At 35.5% G+C, this 24399-nt stretch overlaps 1 protein-coding gene across 3 annotated transcripts in view; it reads left to right on the forward strand.

The window, feature by feature from the left end:
- The first annotated feature begins 1403 nt into the window (after positions 1-1403).
- The window catches only part of Cenpi (centromere protein I), a 105620-nt gene continuing 82624 nt past the window's right edge, over positions 1404-24399 (forward strand). Inside the window, exons 1-5 of one of the 3 annotated variants that reach the window (XM_013068424.3) lie at positions 1404-1509; positions 3393-3619; positions 4726-4863; positions 9760-9878; positions 10272-10379. In XM_013068424.3, coding sequence (XP_012923878.2) covers positions 3406-3619; positions 4726-4863; positions 9760-9878; positions 10272-10379 — 579 coding nt within the window. In that variant the 5' untranslated portion in view covers positions 1404-1509; positions 3393-3405. Of the gene's footprint in view, positions 1510-3220; positions 3620-4725; positions 4864-9759; positions 9879-10271; positions 10380-24399 lie in introns of those variants that run through there. The other 2 variants (XM_087196667.1, XM_087196666.1) reach the window with 2 other exon arrangements.

Below are 24399 nucleotides of genomic sequence, written 5' to 3' on the forward strand. Positions count from 1 at the left end.
ATTTTTTTGAAATTTGAAGAAAATTGTCTGGATATATACTAAGAATCTGGAAAGAAATGGTCAAATAAAAACAGCCTCTTTTTTCTTAAGTCTGGATTAGGAGAAGAAAGAGAAGGGAGAGTATAATGTAATCACTTAATATGCTAGTGAAGTTGTCAATTTGCTAATCCCACTTAAATTCCCTCACACCTTTTTAATGTTAGCATATAAAACAGAAAGCCATAGAGTTAGGATTTCAATACAGTTGCCAGGTTTGGGGAGTTAGGTGATGCCAAGGGACAACAGAAACATTATTTCAGAGAAAACTGAACGTATGTTAAATAAACGCAAACCACTACCTCTCATAATATGTGTCCACAAAGTGCCATAAATTAGCTAAGTTTCACCATCTACAAAAAGGCGGGTATTGAAGCCTTAAAATCCCTTCCAGTTTACATTTCTCTGAGTCTATTAAAAGCATGAAAATGATCCGATATATTTTCAGTTTTACCGAAGAGCAGCTATCATAGAAAAAGTTGTCCTTTGAATTTTTCCATGCATGTTAAATAAGAGTTCGTAAAACTACCCTGAAAACCATATAAATAAAACATGTAGTAAACAGTCATTTATGTTGGGGTCTTTCCCAAATACTGTACGCCAATTTAATCTTTGATTATTCATCTTTCTCTAAGATTGAAGTTTCCCACTAGTTTTGCCTAGTTTACAGCTATGTATTGGCCTCAAGTCAGGGAGAGCCATTACATTTGTATGTTTACTGTCTTATTCCTATTAATAAGTTTAAATTAGGGATAAGTTCAGGTCTCAGACTAAGCCCTTGTTGCCATTTTAGCCAGTTTCTTTAAGGTCAATTAATTCTCCAAGTTTAGGAATATTTACATGTTGACAGCCAGCTAACTTCGAGATGACTCAACATTTGGCTCAAGATACAATTTCCAGAAAACCTTGGAGGTTATCTGTATCCATCCTCTGTAAAAGGAGGGCAGATTCAACTGCTCTTTCCTCGTACCTAGCTTCACAGGAGGGCAGACCCTTTAAGTCTCAGTAAAGGAGAAGCCGCCTTTATAGTGAGGTTTGAGGTTTCATTCTTCCTACAACGTCCGGAATTTGGAGTCAACCTGAGCAAAATGAACGCTACAATTTATCAAGTTAAATTCAAGAATCAAGACACTGTTTTGTTTTACGAAAAATGACGAAGAGCAATCATTAGAACAGAAAGAAAAACGCCACCCAGACAGCTGACGCCACCGCAACGACCAACTCGAGGCCCGCCCCCAGCCTAGGTGGGTGGGGCAAGCAGCTTCCGTAAGTCGTTTGCGTCATTGCCGGTGCGCGCGACACCTCCCGCCTTAGAGCTCTATTCCAACCAATCAGACTTCAGCAGAGGGCGCTGCTCTACCCAACCGCTACCTAGTTCTCCTCCGAAGCGCATGCGTGGGGCGGGGCCCGCGCCTTTGAATCCTGGAGGCGGCTTTTGGACACCGGAGATTGCTGGGCCGAAGAGGGTGTCAGGTATAGTGTTGCGCTTAATTGGGGATCCCTGAGATCAAAGGGGCTATCCTGGCCTCTGAGGGCGAATCTGCCCTGTAAAGCATAGCTGAGGGTCCAATTTTCCCTCTGCCTACTGGGTGGGTCGTCTTTGCCAGTTTCGCTTTTGGCTGAGGTAGGCTGTGAAAATGACCCTGGAGAAGCGCTGGGATGGTTCACCCGAATGGGATCAGAAACTGCCCCTCCCTCCTTCTTTCCTAGGAGTCTAGGAAACATCTCAGAACTGGAACCTTCTGCTCTGGCCCCATTTGTTTCTAGGGAGGTGGGTTTGAGTATCGTTTGAAGTTTATCCCATTTGAAGCCAAAACTTATTAGATACATTATCCACACTAGATTACAATACTTTTTTTCTTTTTTCCTATTATCTGTCTTTGATTTTGTTATATATAGAGAGAGAAAGAGAGAGAGAGAGAGTTTCTCCTGTAAGAGAAACCATCTGATATTTAAGGTTGTGTGTCTGTTACTTCACTTAATACTGTGGTCTCAAAGTGCACCTATTTTCTTACAAATGACTCAGGTTTATCCTTTTTATGGCAGAGAAGTGTGTGTATGACTGCCACACTTTTTTTATTCATCTGTTGATGAACATATATGCTGTTTCCAAGATTCAGTTATTATGAATTACGCTGCTGTGAACATGGTTATGCATACATCACTATGATATGATATCTCTTTTGAGACGATATCTAGAAGGTGAATAGCTGGGTCAAGTGGAATTTCTAGTTTTAGTTTTTTGAGGAATCCCCATAGTGGTTGTATCAGTTTACAGTCCCACCAACAATGGAGAAGGTTCCTTTCTCCCTTCAGCCTCGCCAGCATTTGTTATTGGTTGATTTCTTTTTGGTACCTGGCTACCTTTTTTAACATCTTTCATTACCCTTTACCTCTACTCTCTCCACACTGGTGTTGCTGTTTCTTTAACACACAAAGCTCTTTCTTATTTTAACAGCTTAGTATGTTCCCCCTCAAACACCCTTCCACCAGATCTTCACATGGTAGGTTCCTTCTGGGCACTGAAATCTCAGCTTGAAGCTCATCTCAGGGAGACTTTGTTTGAACACATATTTCAAAGTAGATTCCCACCGCATCCAATTTCTATCACATCACTATATTTAATATTAGTTACTTATTTATTAACTTTTTTGGGGGGGTACCAGGGATTGAACTCAGGACCTTGTGTTTGTGAGGCAGGCACGGTGCCACTGAGCTAAATCCTCTGCCCTACTTGTTTATTAACTCTTAACTCCCCACCATTGCTCCCCTCACCTTATGTGGGGGCCTTCACTATTTTATTTTTTATCCCTGGTATCTAGAATTATACTTGTCAAGTAAATTATCTTAAGTAGTTATTTATTGAATACATGAAGTAATACAAGGGAAATATTTCTGTCCTGAGAATGCTTAGTCAGGCCACTAGTTTGGCTTTTTAACTATGTAGTTTTAACCTAGCATTGACGAAGAGGAGTGCATAAAGATTAAAAACAAAACCAAAGAGGGATGTAGAAAATAAGAGTGGAGAATGTAAGATTGAGTCATAAGATGAATTAATTTTGGATTTGCTTATATGATGTAGTCATTCTAAGAGTGAACTTATATTGACCAAGGTTCAGCTGATAAATGTTACCTTGACAAGTTGTTACTATTTCTATTTAAATCAAGGGCTTTCTGAAAAAGCTAACCTATAGGTTTTGTTTCCCAGATAGTTAACTTATTTACTGCGTGCCTGTTATATGTTAGGTACCATGTACTAAATGTGGGAATGCAGGCAGATATGATCCCTGTCTTTGTGGAGGAAAAAATTGACTATTTGGCTGATTAATGATAACCTGACACATGTTTCTGTATAGAACATACACAGTAATGTCGCCTCAAAAGAGAGTTAAGAATTCCCAGGCACAAAAAAGAACTTCGCAAGGTAGGGATACTTTTCAAACCAGTCTCTCAGCCTGGAAAGTAAAAGAGAAACCAAGTGACTCAAATATCTGGAAACAAAACAATCCAGTGGAAGCTCATGAACATGTGGATGATGAAGCTGAAGACATTCTGCAAATAGCAGTGGGATACTTTGAGAAAGGTAAAGGCACATTGTTTTCCTTATGCAATTTTTGGTTTTAAAAAAATGTTCCAGTCTTTTCCTTAAGATTTTTAAAAGGAAAGCATAGTTTTGCTCATTTACACTTTTGTTTGCTTAATAGACATTTATTGAGCAGTTGCTACCTAACAGTATGCAGTGTACTACAGATGCAACCACAAAACATCTTCCCAGCAGAGGTTGCCGAACTGCCACATATAGTGATCACCTGAGAATCTTTGAAATATACTGATACCTAGCATCCACTCTTAAGACATTCTGATTCTTTTGGTATTGGGTTCAGGTTGTATTGGGACTTTTTAAAGGCTTCCTAGTGATCCCAGTCAATATACAGCAGGGTGGGAACCATTGTTCTAGTTTTGAAAAAGAATATATATAATGTAATCAACCTTTTGGCTTCCCTGGGCCACATTGAAGAGGAATTGTTTTGGGCTGCATACGAAATACATAATATAGTTAATGTAGATAAGTAACAAAATTTCCTTTTTTATATTTGCTGTTATAATATAAAAAAGAGCAAGTAGCCTTTGGGCCACAAGCTGGACACACCTGGAAGTTGAATGCTTTGAGCTTAGAGCAAGGAAGCTAGATCATGATTCGGTTTTCCTCCCTGAAGGTACTATTGCTATTAAATATTGTAGAGTTTTATTTATTTATTTATTTATTTTTTGGAAACAGTGTCTTGCTATGTAGTTCAGGCTGGCCTTGAACTCATGGCAGTCCTCCCAAGTGCTGGGATTACAGGTGAGTGCTGGGATTAAAGTCATGTGGCACCACGCTCACCTGTTCTAGAGTTTTAAAAGACTTTCAAGGGTTTTTAAGAAATTTTTTAAAGTTTTTTATTAGTACATGTTTGCAGTACACAATAATTACATTCATTGTGGAAAATTGGTACGTGTACATAACATCTCAATTCTTTTTTTCCCTTTCCTTCTACCTGTCCCTTTTGACAGCATCAGATTCATTTATTACACAGACATTTTTTTACATAAAACTATTCCATTAGGGAATTCCAAGTTGTAATTGTTGAGGCTGAGAACTGAAAGAAATTTGAAAGCCTCACTATTTAACATTGTTCTTTTTTCCAGGTCCCATTAAAACTTCACGAAGTAAAGATAAAATTTTGGAAAAACACTTGAAAACTGTGGAAAATGTGGCTTGGAAAAATGGATTAGCTCCAGAAGCAATTGACATTTTATTGAATGTGGCACTCAGTGGCAAATTTGGTATGTTGAGGGGATACCTTTGTCATATGTTTGCTGTTAGATTTGCCTGTCAGACTTTGAATTAGTTTATTCTTTGGAATCAGTTACAGTTCTTTATTTTTACCATTCTCTTCTTAAGACCAATCTGGTAAGATTATAAAATGGGCCTTTCCTGTGTTTAGACTCTGAGCCAAAAGTTTCTGTCTGCGTATTGTTGAAAATAATCAGTTACCACATATCTTTACAAATAAAATGTATAGATTCTTTTCACCAAATATTACAAGCCATTTTAGCATTTTTCTTTAGAAAAATAGATAATTTAAATAATGTTGCCTGAAGGCATCTTAAGAGATTAGTCTATTTCATTGCCTATAGGTTTATTTATCTATGGTAAGACCTTAATTATACTGTCTTCATCTCAATGTCTCTGACCTTAATAGTGAAAGCCATTTTTCTTTTGTGCAAATATTTTCTTTCTTGTGCTAAGTTCATTGGTTGGGGGTTGGGGGTGGAAAATGTTCTTACACATAACACCTGGTCAATATTCTTTCTATTTATATAATGAATTTTTCCACCTTCTCTCATTCAAATTCAGACAAGATATCTTAGACTCTAAATATCCTCATTTTCCAGATGAGGAAACAGGTCCAGAGTGGTTAAAGAGATTTACTTAATGTCAGAGCGAGAACCCAGAAAGTCAGATCACCTAAGTCCCATTCTAGTGTTTATACTGTACCACATTGCTACTGTTTTCTTTATTAATATAGCTACCAAAACTTTATGCTTTAGTATATCCTGGCCCTTACATGTTAGTTTCCTTTGTGTATATCCTAACATCTTGTTTATAGGTGTGTGTATGTTTTAAAGTAACAACATATTACTAGCTGAATTTAATATATGACGCAAGTACACTGGACCCTCAAGTTACGACCTGCCTGGCATAAGATTAACTTGGGTTAATTAGGTTAATGGAAGATTCATCTGCTCTTGCTATCTGTAGCATATACCCAGATAACCATCCAGATATCAGCTATATTGACTTACAACCAACTTGAGTTACAACCAGCCCTCCAGGAACTGATCGAGTTTGTAAGTCAAGGGTCCACTGTATTTTGCTTTGTAATACATGCTATCATAATTAGGTGCAAAGGGACCTTAGGTTCTTTAGGAATTAATTTAAAAGTCACTGGGAAGTAGAAATAGAGTCAATATTGAATTCTGCCTTTGAATTTAGTACATAGCTAAGGTGTTAGTGGTGGGATTATTTAAAACTTTAAAAGGGTTAGTGGATGTGAGTGGGAGAGAAAAAAGAGATGAACACTAAGAAAATTCAGTGGAAACGGGATTTCTTATCTGCCATCATTGTTTTCTTTTCCACAGTGATGGGGTGGAAATTGCTGATATATATATATATATATACATATATATATATATATGTGTGTGTGTGTGTGTATATATATATATATATATGTATATATTTTGTTTTGTTTTGTTTTGTTTTTTCCCCTTCAGTACTGGGGATCAAACTGAGGACCTTGCGCTTGCGAGGCAGGCACCATGCCATTGAGCTAAATCCCCAGCCCTATATTTTAATTCTTGAAGCCTTAATGTACCGAAGTTGATATAGGGTATATATACAAACCCAGCGTCATTGTTGTCCTCTTCCTTCTCTTCCTCATCCTCATCCTCATCCTCATCCTTTTTTGCAGTATTGGGGACTGAATCTCGGTCCTTTACACTTACCTACATCCCAGCTCTTTTTCCTTTTGAGAAAATAGATCTTGCTAAGTTGCCAAGGCTGGGCTCAAACTTAGAATCCTCCTGCTTCGCAGAGTGCTGGGATTACAGGCATGCACCACCACACCTGGCTAACATCTCTTCTATTAGCAGATGAGAAAACACCATGGAAGCCAGAGAACAGGATGGAAAGATTAGACTAGTATAGAATGATATTACTCCAGCTGATTCTAGGATATCTGTCCCATTTTCTCATCCTCCCCCTTGCATGTGCAAGAAGTCCATTTGTAGCTTTAAATAAATCAGTCTTTTGTGTCATTAAACGTAATAAAGAACTGAAATTTTCCTGTGATTGAAAGAGATTTTTTTGAGCTATAATTAATGCCATAAAATTCATGCTTCACAAAATTCAGTGTTATTTGGAAGGCTAAGGGAAAGAGGATCACCAGTTCAGACCCAACCTGGGCAACTTAGCAACTTAATGAGACCCTGTCTCCAAATGAAAACATAAAGAGTTTAAAAAGGGCTGGGGTATAGCTCAGTTGAAAAGACCCTTGGTTCAATCCCCCGTACCTTACAATAAGGAAAAAAAATCGGTTTTTTTTACATATTCACAGAGTTGCACAATGATCACTCTAATTCTCAGATTATTTTTCTTTTTGTAAAGTTTAATTTTTATTAGTATATGTTTGCACTACATAATTATATTTATCATAGGGAATTGGTACATGTACATAACACAGCTTTTTTTCATACCCTTCTCCTCCCCTCCCTCGCCAGTGCTTTTAAAATGCTACCACTACTACTCTTCTTTCTTCATTTTTCTTTTTTTGCATTTCCTTTAATTTTACTTATTTTTTTCTATTTCAACTTTTATTTTTTATTAGTACATGTTTGCAGTATGTAATGATTACATTCCTCCTGGGGAGCTGGTAACATATACATAATACATCTTAATTTATTTCATCTTCTTCTCCCTCCTTTCTTCTATCTCTTTTTCCTATTCCCTTTAGCAAAAGATCTTATCTCCCTATTTGCTATTGTCTATCTTTTATTTTGTTCTTTATTTTTGGTTTCTCATGTAACAGAAACCATGTGATATTTAAGCTTATGTGTCTTCTATTTCACTTCCATTATGATCTCAAGGTGCTCCCATTTTCCTACACATGACCCAAGTTTATCCTTCTTTCTGGCAGAGTACTATTCCATTGTGTATAAATACCACATTTTCTTTATTCATTCATCTGCTGATAGACATATAGGCCACTTTCAAGATTTAACTATTATGAATTATGCTACTATAAACATGAGTGTACATGTATCACTATAATATGTCTTTAACTCTTTCAGGAAGATACCTAGAAGAGGCATAACTGGACCAAATGGAATTTTTATTAGTTTTTTGAAGAATCTCCATACTGATTTCCGTAGTGGTTATACTAGTTTATACTCCTACCCACAATGTAGAGGGGTTACTTTTTCCCCACAGCCTCTCTACATTTGTTATTATTTGATTCTTGATGATAACCATATTTTTTTGAAGTAAGATGGAATCTCAGTGTTGTTTTAATTCATATTTCTTTAATGGCCAGAGATGTTGGATATGTTTTCATGTATTGGCCATTTGTACTTCTTTGACGTGCTTATTCATTTCAGTTGCCCATTTTTTGATAGGGTTTTTTTTTTAATTTTGAGGGGTCTAATTTTTTTTAAATAACTTTATTATCAAACACACACACATACAAAAATTAAAACCATTCAAAGAAGAACAATGCAAGGGGAAAAAAACTACAATAATATTCAAATACAGTAGAACTGAACCAAAACAAAACTGAAAAGCACTTAAGCATTTTTCCATATAACTTAAAAAAGCATCTCAAGCACCAAGAAGACACCAGAGGATGTGATTTGTTTCAGGAAGATCCCCAAAACCAACATTGAACAAATAGTGGTCTGGAAAAAAAACGCTAGTTAGTTAGCAGACTCCACATAACCCAAGCTTCTCCCTGATTTAAGTTTTGATATAGTCATATTACACACGATGGAAACACAATCCGAGAAGTATGTTATTAGGCCATTTCATCCTTGTGTATTCTTAATTACACTTTCAGTTTCTCACACTAGAGAAACTATTTGGTATTACACATGTGTGTCCTATTTATTTCACTTACGATGGCCTCAGTATGCATCCATTTAGCTATAAATGTCTCTAGTTTCTCGTTCTTTATGGCTGAAGAGGGGTCTAATATTTTTGAGTTCTTTTTTTTTCTTTCTTTTTTTTTTTTTGGTACTGGGGATCAAACTCGGGACCCTTGCACTTTCGAGGCAGGCGCCAGAACCACTGAGCTAAATCCCCGGCCCTTGAGTTCTTTTTTTGTTTTGTTTTGTTTTGGTGCTGGGGATCAAACTCGAGACCTTGCACTCACGAGGAAGGCAGCAGAACCACTGAGCTAAAACCCCAGCCCATATTTTTGAGTTCTTTACATATTCTAGATATTAGTGCTCTGTCTGAGAAATATCTGGCAACAAAGTTTTCCCATTCTGTAGGTTGTCCCTTCACTCTGTTGATTGTATCCTTTGCTGTAAAGAGGCTTTTTAATTTTATACAATCCCATTTCTTGATTCTTGTGTAATTGAAGTTTTATTCATAAAGTCCTTGTCTTCTATGCTTTCAAGAATTTTACCATTTTATCTTCCAGGAAATTATTTCTGTTTTAATATTTAGGTCTTTGATCCATTTTGATTTTAGTTTACTATAGGGTGAGACATATGGGTCTAGATTCAATTCCATGTGGATAGTCAGTTTTCCCAGCACCATTTTTTCAAGAGACCATCTTTCCTCAGTGTTATGTTTTTGACCCCTTTGTTGAAGATAAGGTAGCTGAATGTGCTATTCCTAGATTATTTTTATCACCTCAAAAAGAAACCTTGTGCTCATTCCCCCTTTTAAAGTAGAAATATTGGACCAAATAATTTGCTCTGTAATTCATTTTAGAAGTTAAAGGTACAATTTTGTTTTGAATTGTTTGTTTAATGATGATAAGGGATGTTAAGTATTATATACTGTTGTTTTTTATTGGTTTCAATATAATGTGAGCTTTTTATGACCAACAGTGAATAATAATAAAGGTACAGTTGCAACACTAAAATATAATTTAATGTAGTTTGTCTGCTCTCTAGGAACTGCTGTAAACACACGGATATTGAAGTGCATGATTCCAACTACTTTAGTATCAGAAGAGTCTGTGGTTAAAGCAATCTCCTGGCTCTGTGTTGGCAAGTGTTCTGGTAACACCAAGGTAATCTTTTTAAACACTTTGATGATGTCCTTCAGAACCACTTAAGGGCTGGCAAAGGAAGAGCCACTTATGGGGTAATGGCGGTAGCCTTTTGTACAAAGCCTGTAGTTTTGGAACAATGTAGCTCAGTGCAAGAACTCTTCAAACAGAAATTTTTACTGAGAAATAAAATAAGTTATTCTACTTTGTGCTAGAAGTTTCTAAAACAGCCCTGGGCAGGAAGGTAGAATTAAGCTCTTGGCTGGTTAATTATATTTAGAAAATTTATAAAGATAAGCATTTTTGGGCCGGGGGTTTAGCTCAATGGTTTCGCTGCCTGTTGCGCAGGCGCAAGGACCCGAGTTCGATCCCTGGTAGCAAAAAAAAAAAGATAAGCATTTTGTTTTTCTACAGGTACTTTTTTATCGTTGGCTGGTTGCAATGTTTGACTTCATTGATCAAAAGGAACAAATTAACTTGCTTTATGGGTTTTTCTTTGCTTCATTGCAAGATGATGCACTGGTAAGTACACATTAGCACTGAACATCAGTTAAGTAGGGCATGTGTGTATATTGATGTATAATACATGCTTCTAGGTGCTACCCAATATGTTTTAAAATATATAAATATATAGAAAATGCAAAGAATAGCATAACAAATACCCTTGTACCATCTCTCAGATTAACAAATACAAAATTTTTGCTGTATTTATATCTCCTTTTAAGGAAATAAAAATGTGCAGATAAGAGTTTATTCTACATTGGAGTCTCTTTGCTGATCTAGAGCAACGATTACCATTTTTTTTCCTTTTAAACCACTTACAGAGTCCTCTGGGTCACTTACTCTACATTTTCTTGATTAACACTGCAAAACTTCAGCAGAATTAATGAGAAGGAGAGGATTACTTTTTGTGAGTTGCCAATAGACTGATTTTGATTAAATAGCATAATTATTCCCATTAAAAACATAGGGCTGGGGATTTAGCAGGCCAGGGATTTAGCTCAGTGGTTCTGCCGCCTGCCTTGCAAGCACAAGGTCCTGAGTTCAATCCCCGGTACCCCCCCCAAAAAAAAAACATTAATAACTCTAAGACAGTGATGGCAAACCTTTTAGAGCTTTCATTTATACAAACATCCTGCTGGTACATATGTGCCATAGGTTTGCGACCACTGCTCCAAGAAATTAATCTGCTATCTCCCTGGACGACTTTCAAGGACACCAAAGTTCACAGACCATGTGAGCCACTCGTCTAACTGAATTGCTCTTGGGTTTGGGAAAGGAATTCATTCACTGATTTCATTTTTTAAAATTCATTTTTCAGTCATGTTCCTTGGATTATACTGGGCACTGTAGAAGACTCAAAATTTAGCAGAATTTCTGTATCCAAATTTTTAGAGTCTAGTTTGGGAATTAAAGAAAGCACATATAATTAACTCAAAAGTTAGAGTATCAAAGACAGTATATGATAGTGTGGTGACAGTATTTTGTTACAATATTTCCAAGAAAGAAGAGAGTGCTATAAATCAGTGATTACAAAAAGCATCAGAAAGTATGTGGATGTTGAGCTGGGCCTTGAAGGTTAAATACAATTTAAGATTTGATGAGAGGAAATGTTTGATATGATGAAACTATTTCAAGCGAAGTTGTGAGATGTGTAAATTGTGTTTTAGGAGACTAAGGTGAGGCTGACTTAATTGACGTTCTTATTTGGTATTGATGAGCAATAAGGCTGAAAAAGTTGAGTGAGGAGAGATTGTAGAGGTCTTTCAGTATGGAATTGGATTTTACTCTCTATTCAGTGAGGAAATCACTGAAAATTTTTCAACTGAATATGTTGAAAGCAGCTTCATAGGAAGTTGTTTATAGTAATGCCAAATAGGAATTATGAGAGAGACTCAAGACAGGTAGAAGAGTTGGGAGGCTGACATAATAATCCAGGTATAACAGGATGAAGCCCTAGACTAAATAGTCTTAAAATATGATCTGTGGATCCCTAGAGCCCCCTGAGAGCCTTTCAGGAGATCTGAGGAAAAAATTATTTTCGGGCCAGGGATTTAGCTCAGTGGTTCCGCTGCCTGCCTCACAAGCTCAAGGTCCCAAGTTCGATCCCTGGTACCAAAAAAAAATTATTTTCATAATACCAAGATATTATTTGCTCTTTTCACTATGTTGGTCTAGGCAGTGATGGTGCTAAAGCAACGCTGTAAAAAAATGCTGGCACTTTAGCACAAAAGGCATGAAACTGTACTGGTGGTCTTCACTGCAGTATTCCTCCCTGCAGTAAAAATCAGAAATGCTAGTGTCACTTAAAAAAGTACTAAATGAAGGAATAAAAATTTATTACTTTTATTAAATCTTGACACATGCCCTTAATGTTCCTGTGGGATGAAATACAAAACCTTTCTGCATACTTAGGTGTAATGGTGGTTCTGAGGAATTGAGTAACTGCGTAATTGAGTTATGTGCTAAGTAGCTGCTTTTTTCATAGAGCACTATATTTGAAAGAATGACTGACATACAAACTGTTTATTCTGTCTTGAGTATTTGGAAGACATTGAATCTGAGAGCTTCTTGATATTTAAAAAAATTGTTAATGCCTAATGATGATATAGATGACAATAATGAGTGTGATTTTTAGGTATAATTAGATGGGTCAGCATGCAGAAGCTTGGTATAACTGAACCAGTATTTTCCAGATGATTAAGCATAATGTTACAAAGTCATGTATCAGTAAAAGAGCCATTTGAAAGTGGAAGGATAAGCCATTTGAAAGGGAAGTGGGAAGGATAGGGGAAAGGAAAGAAGGGAATGGAATTAATATGAGAAAATGAGAAAATGGAAACAAAGTCTTTGTAAATAGGGAGGGATGGAGGAGTTGAAGGAAGGGCAGGGGAAGGGGGAAAAAAATAAGAACCAAGAGAGATTATGTAAAGGTGCAGATTTCCAATGATGAATGTCATTATATTGTATACCTAAAATGTACCAATAAAATTAATTTTTAAAAATCCAAAAAACAAAAAAATATTAAGTTCAATCTTGAAAAATTGTGTTTTGTATCGAGAAATGTTGATGTTCTTTGGAAGCTGTTGAATCCAACTCACAAATTTCTGTCATTTATATCTATTCACATTATAGATAAAGGACATTTACATCTGTTTACACTGTTATATCACTAGGAACACTACATTTTATCCTATCTGAACATAGTGGCTTATGGAAAAATGCAGAATATCCTGCATTTTCACTATGGCTATTCTTGATTTGCTATGATATTCTGTCCTCCTAATGAATGTAATATCATTGCTAAAATGTCCTCATTTGGTAGAAATTCACAAAGAGAATAATGTCATTTTAGCTTATAGTTAACTTTTACTTAGTGGTTCCCAGTTTTGGGTGGCATCCTCAAAAAAGCTAGACAAATTCCCTGGATGCGACCCCACAGGCAATTTCTAACAATAGCAAATGATTTCAGCTCTTTTCTTAGAAAACTCTCCAGATATAACTGTTTCACAATGAGTATTTAAAAGCAAATAGGTTACATTATTTTGCTTATGAACATCCATCCTATAAATATACTTACATGTGTGCTTCCCTTTTATAGCTGCTATATGTGTTCCTACCTCCCTGATGTTGATTCCTTTAGTACATGTGTGTTATGGTTTATACTAAAATGTCCGCAAGAGTTTCTCTGCTTGCTGGCTGCTATGAGGTAAGCAGCTGTCCCCTGCCAGATCCTTCTGTCATATTATTTCTGCCTTGGAACTAGCCAACCATAGACTGAACCCTCTGAAAAACATAAGCCAAAATAAATCTCTTTTCTTAAAAAAAAAAAAAGCCATTTGAAGGACAAAATGTATCAGTGAAGTATAATGGAACAGACTTCAAAGATTTCATTGGTAAAGTTTCAGATTCCATATTGAAGCTAAGAAACCACCAATTTTCAAGTTTCGTAGTAGTATCAAAGACTAATAGCCACAATTATTTTTTCAGTGCTAGATGTTGAACCTACGACCTTGCAACTTCTAGGCCAGTGACAGTGAACCTTTTAGAGCTTTCAATAATACAAACAGCCCACTGCGGCCCAGGTTCACCACCACTATCCTAGGCAAACTCTTCTATTGGCCATAGCCCCAGCCCCACAATTTTCTGAAAGGCTGTTAAAATATTCCTCCCTTTTCCAACTACATATCTTGTGTGAGGCTAGATTTTATTTATGTAATTCTGTCAAACGAACACATGTTAACAGATTTATGCAGAAGCAGAGAATCAGGACCAGGGATTTATCTCAGTGGTTTCGCCGCCTGCTGCGCAAGCGCAAGAACCCAAGTTCTATCCCCGGTACCAAAAAAGAAAAGAAAATCAAACTATTTTATTAAACCAGAAACATTAAAACAATTTGTAGAGGGCTGGTGGAATGCTTACCTGGTATGCATGTGGCCTTGGGTTCAGTTCCCAGGATCTCACACAAACATGCATACATACATATTTGTTTATGTTTATATTTATATTTACATATATGTGTATATATACATGTGTTATATTTCTATACATATAGAAATGTAACACAATATTACTATTCTCACTATTTTTGTTTTGAAAATAGTTATTTTTCATAGTATGTATCATTCTACCATGTAATGAGTTTATTATTAATGAATTAATTAAATTAAATTAAATTTTTTTTCTTTTTCTTTGGGGTATAAAACCCAGGGCTTTCTTACTGAAAGCCTTTTAAAAAATATTGTTGAGACAAGGTCTCACTCAGTTGCCCAGGCTGGCCTCAAACTTATACTCCTCCTACGTCAGCCTCACAGAGTGCTGGGATTATAGGCATGTGCCACCATGGCAGGCCAATTTTCTCAATTTTGATTGCTAATATGTTGAGTATCATCAGATATCCAGATAAAAGCTTCTGGGTTTCTGTAATTTAAGAGCGTGAAAGGTACTAAGACCAAAAAATTTGATAACCACATTCCTAAACTAGGGAATTGGTGGTACAAAAGAAAGGACAGATTTTAGGGGAGATTATAAAGGAAGAATTGATAAGACCTAGTGTCTAAACTGGATTAAGGGAAGAGGCAGGAGTTAAAGATCTGAGTTTGTAAGTCAGCATGACTCAGTGTGACAGTAAGAGAAAATTATGAGGAGGAACTAGTTAGGGAAGGAATATATGTTTAGATTTAGATGTACAGAGAAGTCACAAGGCATCTTTGAGGAATTCACTCATTGAGTACGTATTTAGTAACTACAAACTATGCCAGGCACTTACCTAGTGCTAAGAATACAAATATGGATGATATAATAGCTAGTTTATGTGAGACTGATAAGCTGGATGCTAAGTGCTTTGTATATACATTATTCCATCCAGTTTAAGGTGCACTATTATCTCCTGAACCACCAAGAAAGAGCATTTCCCTTAAACTGACTTAACATCAATTATAGAATGTCTTCTTTTCAGAGATGATAAAATATGTTAAATATATATATGAAAATATATAAAGTATTTTCCAGGCCTGAAGGTCTGAAAGATTTTTCATTCTTATATCAATAATCTTAAAGATTTTATTGAGCATTTATTGATTTCTTTATCTGTTCTGACCAATACAGAAGCCACTAGGTTCATGTAACTAGTGAGCAGTAGAAATGCGGCTAGGCCAGACTGAAATGTGCTGTAAGTGTAAAACATATACTAGCTGAAGTATAGTTTTAAACCTCTTGATAATGTTATGAGGTATATATTACAAACATTCCCCGTTTAACGACTGAATTATGGTCCTGTGACTAGGTCATTAAATGAATTGGTTGCTAGATGAGACATTGTATATAGTATGTACATTATAATATTCAGAACAAAGAAATGGACAAAGGAAACTCCAACTTCATAATTTTGCTTTTATTTGCATAACTTACATGCAGGACTGTAATGTATAACAGCATAAAACTACAGTACTACTGTATAAACAAGACATACTGTACAAAAAGACATTGGGGCTCTATAAACAAGATCTACAAAACTGGAAAAAAAAAAGATGGGTGGTATGTTCAAGCAGTAGGTTGTAAGTCCAAACAGCTGTTAAACAGGTAGGTCATTAAAGGAGAAATATCTGTATTATGTCCATTTTAGAGATGAGTCTGAGATACAGGGGAGTCAGATAGTTACCCAGGATCATATGATTCATGGAAAATTAATTATTCTCATTTTAGGGGTGGGACAACTGAGCCAAGTAAAGTTAAGTAACATTGCTAGGGTAAGCTATCTAGTAAGAGGCTGAGCCTGAAAGATCTCTAAATATAATGGGGAGAGAGATAAGTACAGTGTGATCAGCCCTATGATAATGTCCTTGGGCTCCTTGGACTTTGGAGGAAAGGTATCAGAATAAGACTAGGGATCTGGGAGACTATTATTAGACAAGAGGAAGGGAATAAGGTGGGGGCTTAAGGGCAGTTAATAAAGGGGATAAATACGGTCAAAATTCACTATACATATTGAATCTCCCAAATGTGATAACGGGAGGTTGTGGCCAGAGGAGTGATGGGGTAGAGATGATTAAGGTATGTTATATGCATGTACAAAACTGCCAAAGTGAAACCCATTACTCTGTAAAACCAATGTGCATTGATAAAGAATACGGGAAAAAATGATAAGAATTTGTTTTCGACAGGAAGCGGGATAACCTCTCCTGCTAATAATAAAGGACAGGTGTAATTGTCTTGGTTGGTTGGTTGGTTGGTTATTTATTTATTTATTTATTTATTTTGGCAGTACTGGGGATTGAACACGGCCTTTGTACTGAACTACATTCTCAGCCCTTTTCAAATGTTTTATTTTGAGACAGGGTCTTGCTAAGTTGCTAAAATGTTCAGGCTGGGCTCCAACTTTCAATCCTCCTGCCTCAGCCTCCCTCAATGCTGGGATTACAAGCATATGCCACCACAGCCAGCTTGTTTTTTCACTTTTTCACTCAATTAGAAGGTAAGGTTTGGTGAGTGTAAGGATGGAAAGATAGAATATAATGTTTGAAGAAAGAGTGCAAGTTTTTGGTATCTGCATGGTCCCCAGATGCTCCTCTGTTATATAAAATAGGTAGTATTTGCATATAACCATCCTATCCGTATCCTCTTGTATACTTTATATCTTTGGATCACTTATAACCTAGACTGCTTAGATACTTTTAACACATAATACATTGTAAATGCTATGTAAATTGTTTTTATACTGTATTGTTTAGGAAATGACAAGAAAAACACATTCAGTACAGTTTTTTTCTGAATATTTTTGATTTGTGGTTGATTGAATCTGCCAGTGGAGCCCACCTGTATAGTGTAGAAGGCTGTCTGTAGCTGCTGATAGGAGTGAGAATAGGAGCTGCTTAGAAACACAATTTTGATTAGAAACCAGTGGGTTATTTTTCCAGAGTAGGAGAAGTGACAAGAGAGTAATTGAACTGCTGGACCATGGAGTGAAAAGAAAGAAAATAAGGTGAAAACAGAAGAGGGCAGATTTGACACTGGTTCAGCTGAGGTCTAGGATGCCTTGATGGCATTCAAGAAAGTTATTGGGATTAAAAACCAAAATGATAGAAAGTTTTAGCATTGGAATTTAAAATTTCAGGTGGGTATGGCTCAGTGTCATGACAAGGTTCTGAGAGACCGTGGGGTGAATTGTTGAAGCAGAGAACAGGAATGAAGGTTAATGGGGTAGAAGATATTTCCTATATCCTTATGGATTTTTTTTTGTTACTGTCGCTGCCTATCTGTCTATTGCTGAGTGAGATATTTTGAAAATCTGCCATGAAGGTGGATTTGTCAGTCTTTCTTTTAAGTTCTCTCAATTTTGTTTTATATATATTTTTGGAGTGCATTACTAGGTATGTATATAATTATGATTCCCTTTGTTGCTAGAAATGTTTTTCATTTAATCTTATTTTTCTGATACTAGCATTGTTACCCAAGCTTCATTTTGGTTAGTAGTTGCTTAGTACTGTAAATTTCCATCTTTTCGATTTTTGAAAAATCAGTTTTTGACCTCATATCTTAAATCCTTTTAAATAGCATAATTGGGGCAGGGGATTTAGCTCAGTGGTTCCGCCGCCTGCCTCACAAGCGCAAGGACCCGAGTTCGATCTCTGGTACCAAAAAAAAAAAAATAATAATAATAATAATTTTCTTTTTTCTTTTTGCAGTGCTGGGGATTGAACCCAGGGCCTTGCACATACTAGGCAAGTGCTTTACCACTGACCTATATTACTAGCTGCTGAATTTTATTTTAGATCTTGTTTGGTAATATTTGTTTTAATTTGGAGAATTATTTACTTTTGTAGTGCTTATTGCTGTGGTAGAAATAAATTCAAATATCTTGAGTTTTCTAAAATCACCTATATTTTCAATTCTTCTCTTATATCCCCTTTTGAATTGACTGAGGTTTTACTCCTGTTCCTATTTGCAAGTTGCATATTTATGTCTCTTTTTTTTTCTTGTTTTTTATAGCTCACAGGTTACTGGTATCTTGTTAAAGGTACATTTGTATGATACAAAGACTTTAGAGAGCTTTAATCTCACATCCCTCCTAGTTTAGATGGTATTGTTGGGATTTTGGATCTAGCTTCTTTTCTATACTCCACCACACATACATAAAGCAGAAACTATTATCTTTACAGTTAATATTTGTTAGATTTGCCCACATATTTCCTCTTATCATTTGTTTTTGCATTTTATACCATTATATGAAATCATTTTCCTTTAGCTAAAATTATACCCCTTTTACACTATTCTTTCAGTGAAGATCTTTTGATGGTAAACTGTGTCTGAAAAAGGTTTTTTTCTAAATTTTTGTTTTTATTAGTACATGTTTGCAGTACACAATAATTACATTCATTTTGAGGAATTGGTACATTTACATAATACATCTCAATCCTTTTTGCATCCCCTTTCTCTCCCATCCCTCCCCCTTCTTGGTTCTCTCCCCATTTGCAAAAGATCTACCTCCCTATTTTATTCTCTTTTATTTTGCTCTTTAATTTATTTATGCTTTGGGTTTCTCATATGAGAGAAACCATGCAGTATTTAAGATTGTATGTCTGATTTGCTTCACCTAATATTAATAGTCTCAAGGTGAATCCATTTTCATATGAATGACTCCATTTTATCCTTTTTTATAGCAGAGTAGTACTCCATTGTGTATAACAACCGTATTTTCTTATCTATTTGTCTGTTGATGGACACATAGGATGCTTCCAAGATTTACCTATTATGAATTGTGCTGCTATGAACATGGGTATGCAGGTATACTGTAATATGTCCTTAACTCTTTTAGGAAGATACCTGGAAGGGGAATAGCAGGATCAAATGAAATTTCTATTTTTAGTTTTTTGAGGAATCTCCATACTGATTTCCATAGTGGTTATACTAGTTTACATTCCCATAAAAAATGTAGAAGGATTCCTTTTCCTGCCTGCAACCTCACCAACATTTTCTTGTTGTTTTCTGAGTTCAGGATAATTTGTTCTAGAGTAACATGGAATCTCAGTATTGTTTTCCTTGCATTTTGCTAATGGCCAGAGGTGTTGAACATTTCTTCATGTATTTATAAGCCATTTGTACTTCTGAAAAGTATTCGTTTCAGTTGCCCAATTTTAGGTTGAGTCTTTATTATGTAAAGGATCTAATTTTTTGAGTTATTTATATCTTCTAAATCAGTAGTGGTGAACCTATAGCATGCATGCTGCAGTGGTCTATTTGTATCATTGAAAGCTCTAAAAGGTTCTCCTTCACTGTTCTAGATATTAGTCCTTTGTTAGAGGAGTACCTCGCACAAATTTTTCCCATTGTGTAGGTAGGTTGTCTCTTTGTCTCTTTACCCTGTTGATTGTTTTGTTTGCTGTGCATAAGCTTTTAAATTTGATATGATCCTGTTTGTTGATTCTGGATGTTATTTCTTTTGCAGTTGAGATTCTGTTCTGTTTGCCTACGCTTGTAACTTCAAGAGTTTTAACTATTTTATCTTCTAGCAGATGAAATGTTCTAATATCTAATTGTGTTAAATCTGTGTAACAGTTTTGGAATTATGGCCATTTTGATTATATTGGCTCTGCCTCTCCAGGAACAGGATATCTTTCCATTTTCTGACATCCTCCTCTTCAATCTACTCTTTCAGAGTACTGTAGTTTTCATTGTAGAAGTCTTTTGTTTCCTTGGTTAGGGTGATTCCTAAGTATTGTATTTCCTTTTACTTGATGCCTGTATGAAAGGTATTGTTTCCATAATTTCTCTCTTGGTGAGTGTATTATTGGTATGCAGGAACGCTATTGATTTTTGAGTGCTGACCTTGTATTCTGTTATGCTACTAAATTTTCTTATTCTAGGAATTTTGCTGGAGTTTTTTGAGGTATTCTATGTAGAGAATCATGTCGTGTGCAAATAATGATAATCTAACCTCCTCCTTTCCTAACTATATCGCTTTTATTTCGTTCCCTTGTCTGATTGCTCCAGCTAACGTTTCAAGAATTATATTGAACAAGAATGGTGATACCAGACATCTTTGCTTTGTTCCAGATTTTAGACAGTAAACCTTCAGCATGTCTCCATTTAATGTAACTTTGGCCATTGATTTGCATAGATGTCTTTTATCGAGTAGAGATAAAGACCTATATTTTCTTCAGGGTTTTTTATCATGAAAGAAGGTTGGATTTTTCTGATTTTGCTTTTTCTGCATCTATTGAGATGATTATGTGATTTTTCTCCCTGCTTCTGTTTATTTTGTATATTACAAGTATTGGTTTGCATATGTTGAATCATCTGTGCATTCCTGGAATGACTCCTATTTGGTAATGATGTATGATCTTTTTGATGATTTGCTGCATTTTGTTTGCCAGTATCTTATTGAGGAATTTTGCATCTATGTTCATTGAAGACATAGGCCTGTAATTCTCTTTTTTGCTTGGGTCCCTTTCCGGTTTTTGAATCAGGGTAATATGTGCTTCCAGAAACAACTTTGAGAGTACTGCTTCCCTTTTGATGTTATTAAAGAGTTTGAGAAATATTGGCATTGCATCTTTTCTAAAGTTCTTGTAGAATTTGCCAGTGAATCTCTCAGGACATGGGATTTTCCTAGTTGGTTGTTTTTTAATTACTTCTTCAATTTCATTGACTGATACTTAGTTATTGAGAATTTTTATATGTTCTTGGTTTAGCTTTGGCTGTTCATATGTATCTAGGAATCTATTCATTTCTTCTGAATTTTCCATTTTGTTAAAGTACAGGTTCTCAAAGTAGTTACCAATGATCTTTTGGATTTGAACAGAATCCATTGTGATTTTACCTTTTAATTTCTAATTGCATGGATTTGGGTCTTTCCTTATTTTAGTAAGATTGATAGAGGTTTGTCTGTTTTGTTTATTCTTTCAAAGAACCAACTTCAATTCATTGATTCTTTGTTTTGCTTTTGTAGTCTCAATTTCATTAATGTCTGCTCTGATCTTAATAATTTCCTTACTTGTAGTGTCTTTGACTTTGGATTGTTATTGTTCTTCTAGGACCTTGTGGTGTATCATTAGGTTATTTATTTGAGCTCCCTCTGTATTTCTGATATGAGCATTCATTGCTATAAGCTTCCTTTTTAGGACTGTTTTCATTGTGTCCCATAGGTTCTGGTATGTTGTACTGGCATTATCATTTGATTGTAAGAACTGTCAAATTTCTTCTTTAATTTTATCTGTGACTTGCTGATTATTCAAGAGGGTATTTAGAGGCATCATGGCAAATTTTTTGAAAGGTGCATTAAGGGAGTGTATAACATCCACATTTATCTTTTAGGAGTATTTCTATTGATGAATTATTTTAATTTTATGAATTTTATTGTATTAAACAACGTGTACTTAATAGGAAAGTAAAGTATTAAATATTTCATATGTAGTGAGTGTTCAGAATAAACATCAACATTTTCAACATCAACTGTTTATGTGCTTACAAAATCTAAAATATAACAGCAGAAATAAATTCCTATGTGAACTACAATGAAAATACAAATAAAACTACCACAGAAATAATCTTTACTTGAATTATTACACCTAAAGTGGTTTTCACACATGAAAATAGCATGTTCCATACATAAGTATTGCTTATACTGACAGCATGTATATTTTGCTTTCCTCTTATTTGTCAGGTTGTACTTTGTCACATCTCTTGTCTTCCTCTTTTCTCAGGAGCTTCCTATTATATTACACAATGTACACTTAGCAGGAAAATGAAATATTAGTAAAATAAAATATCAAATATATAATGAGTGTTTAGAATAAACATCATTATTTTCTGTATCAACTATTTGTTTACTAAATCTAAAAAATAACAAATAAATTCCTATGTGAATTGCAATGAAAATACCAATAAAACTCTACCACAAAAATAATCTTTACATCAGTTATCACACCTAAGGCAGTTTTCACACCTGAGAACAGTGTGTTCCATACACAGGTAGCGCTTACACTGACAGCACATGTGATTTGTTTTCCTGTCTTCTTTGGTAGCACACACTTGACATCTCGCTGCTCTTCCTGTTTTCTTAGGCAGTTCTTGTGATGCTTCACCTGTCTGTTCACCAGTCTGCTCCAGAATTCTTTTGTGGAGTTCCTTGGGCAGATACATGTTGTTCTTCCTCTGTTGTAATTGATCACTCATCAATTACAGTCCTAATCCCCTAAGAAAATTTCTCCATGATATTTTGTACTTGTTATTTTCTTTGTAAACTATGAAATTATTTATGCTTAACATATTTAGGATCCAGTGAAACACAACCATTGGCCAATGTTTGTGTTTCAAGTGACATCATCTCCTCCTTTTGTTGTAAATTGTGACCATTTCTGGCTTCATATGTGTTGATTCATTATCAATCTTTTTGTTTTGTTTTGTTTTTTGAGACAGAATCTCACTACATAGTCCAGGCTAGCCTTGGACTCACTAAGTAGCACCAGTTGACCTGGAACTCACAGAATCCTCCTGCCTCAGCCTACCTAGTGCTGGGATTGCAGGTGTGTATCACCATGCTTGGCTTTACTATCAATTTTATCATGTTGATAGCTATCAGTACTACTTTGTTTTTCTTTGCCATATATAAGGCCAATGTTAAGTCTTTCTGAAATCCAAAGATCACACTATATATTTCTCTATCATGAACTTGTAACATTTTTTCAGGAATCTCTGCTTTGTTTTTACAAGTAGTTCCTGTGCTGTTCAACTAGTGTTCTCTTAGCAGATGTAACCTCAGTGGGTAACTAGTGAACCAACTGTCAAATGTGACAATTTTTGAAATAGTGTGACAAGTCTGTTTGCAACATCATACGTTTTATTACTGCACGAATAAGGTCTGGTGGCTGAGTTCCAGGATAAATTTTTAAATTGAAGGTGTAAAATGTCTTCGCATCCACCAGGGCATATATTTTTATCCCATATTTGGAAGGTTTATTTGGCATATATTGCCAAAACCTTCAACCACAAAATGATGTTCATCACTTGTGATTTATTCGGATGATGTATAAGTTGTTTGGCAATTCAAAACAAAGCTTTCAAACAATGAGTGAATAGCAGCCAAATTGTCAGATTTTTTTCTTTCTTGGCAGTTCTTTTTGTCATCAAACATAGGTAATTTTGAAGGAAACTAAATCTCTTGATTGTCATTATTCTAAATATCTTAACACCACATCTGTCATTTTTGCATAAATCCTTTAGACTCTGATGAGAATGATAAAGTCCTGCTTTGAAGGCTTTTAGCTCAGATAGTGCGGCCTCATGATAAAAATATTTTTGAGTATTACTATCCACGCATATGGAATGCCTTACTTGTATTTCATTATTAGTGTATTTCAAATATCTTGTAGCATATTGTCCATTACAAAGAATTTCTAACATTGAATCTCAGTGTTGGCATTCCATACAGTAGGTCTCATCCCTGACAAGAACCTAATAACAATTTCTGACCTGGTTCTAATGTTGGATTGTTCAGGTTTACATGATCATTTTGTAGCATTTTAATTAGTCAAATATTTATTTACATTACTGTTTTCTTCATCTGAATCAAGGTCTTCATTCTGTACTTCTCTGTCATATCTTGCTCTGTCTCACTGTCACAAGTTCTTTGGCTTACATGATCCAAGTCTTCGTTGGTTAGCTGAATCACCTGATGACTCACTTTCAACCTCCTCGCAAAGTTGTGAAAGTGGATTTTCATGCAACATTATACTGAATTGGGATAATTTTACAAAATAAAACATTTAATAAAACAAATTATAAATCACAAAAATGTAACATGGTGCATAATGTGGGTAAAACTCACCTGTTGACACATTGACACACGTGCACATGCCTTGCTGTTCATCATACCAAGGGAATAAACTAAAGATTGCTTTCTGTATTCCCTCAACGCAGCTACTGAGACACAGCTGGCTACCATTATGCTATAGGACGTTTGCATTAGAAAAGTATGGCAAGAAATCTATTACCAACCCATGATGCCTGTATTAATTTCCATGTGTTTATGTAGGTTCTGTGGTTT

The sequence above is a fragment of the Heterocephalus glaber genome, unplaced genomic scaffold (assembly GCF_053883595.1).
Source record: "Heterocephalus glaber isolate CG9 unplaced genomic scaffold, H.glaber_assembly_v1.0 deba00001613, whole genome shotgun sequence".
NCBI lineage: Eukaryota > Metazoa > Chordata > Mammalia > Rodentia > Bathyergidae > Heterocephalus > Heterocephalus glaber.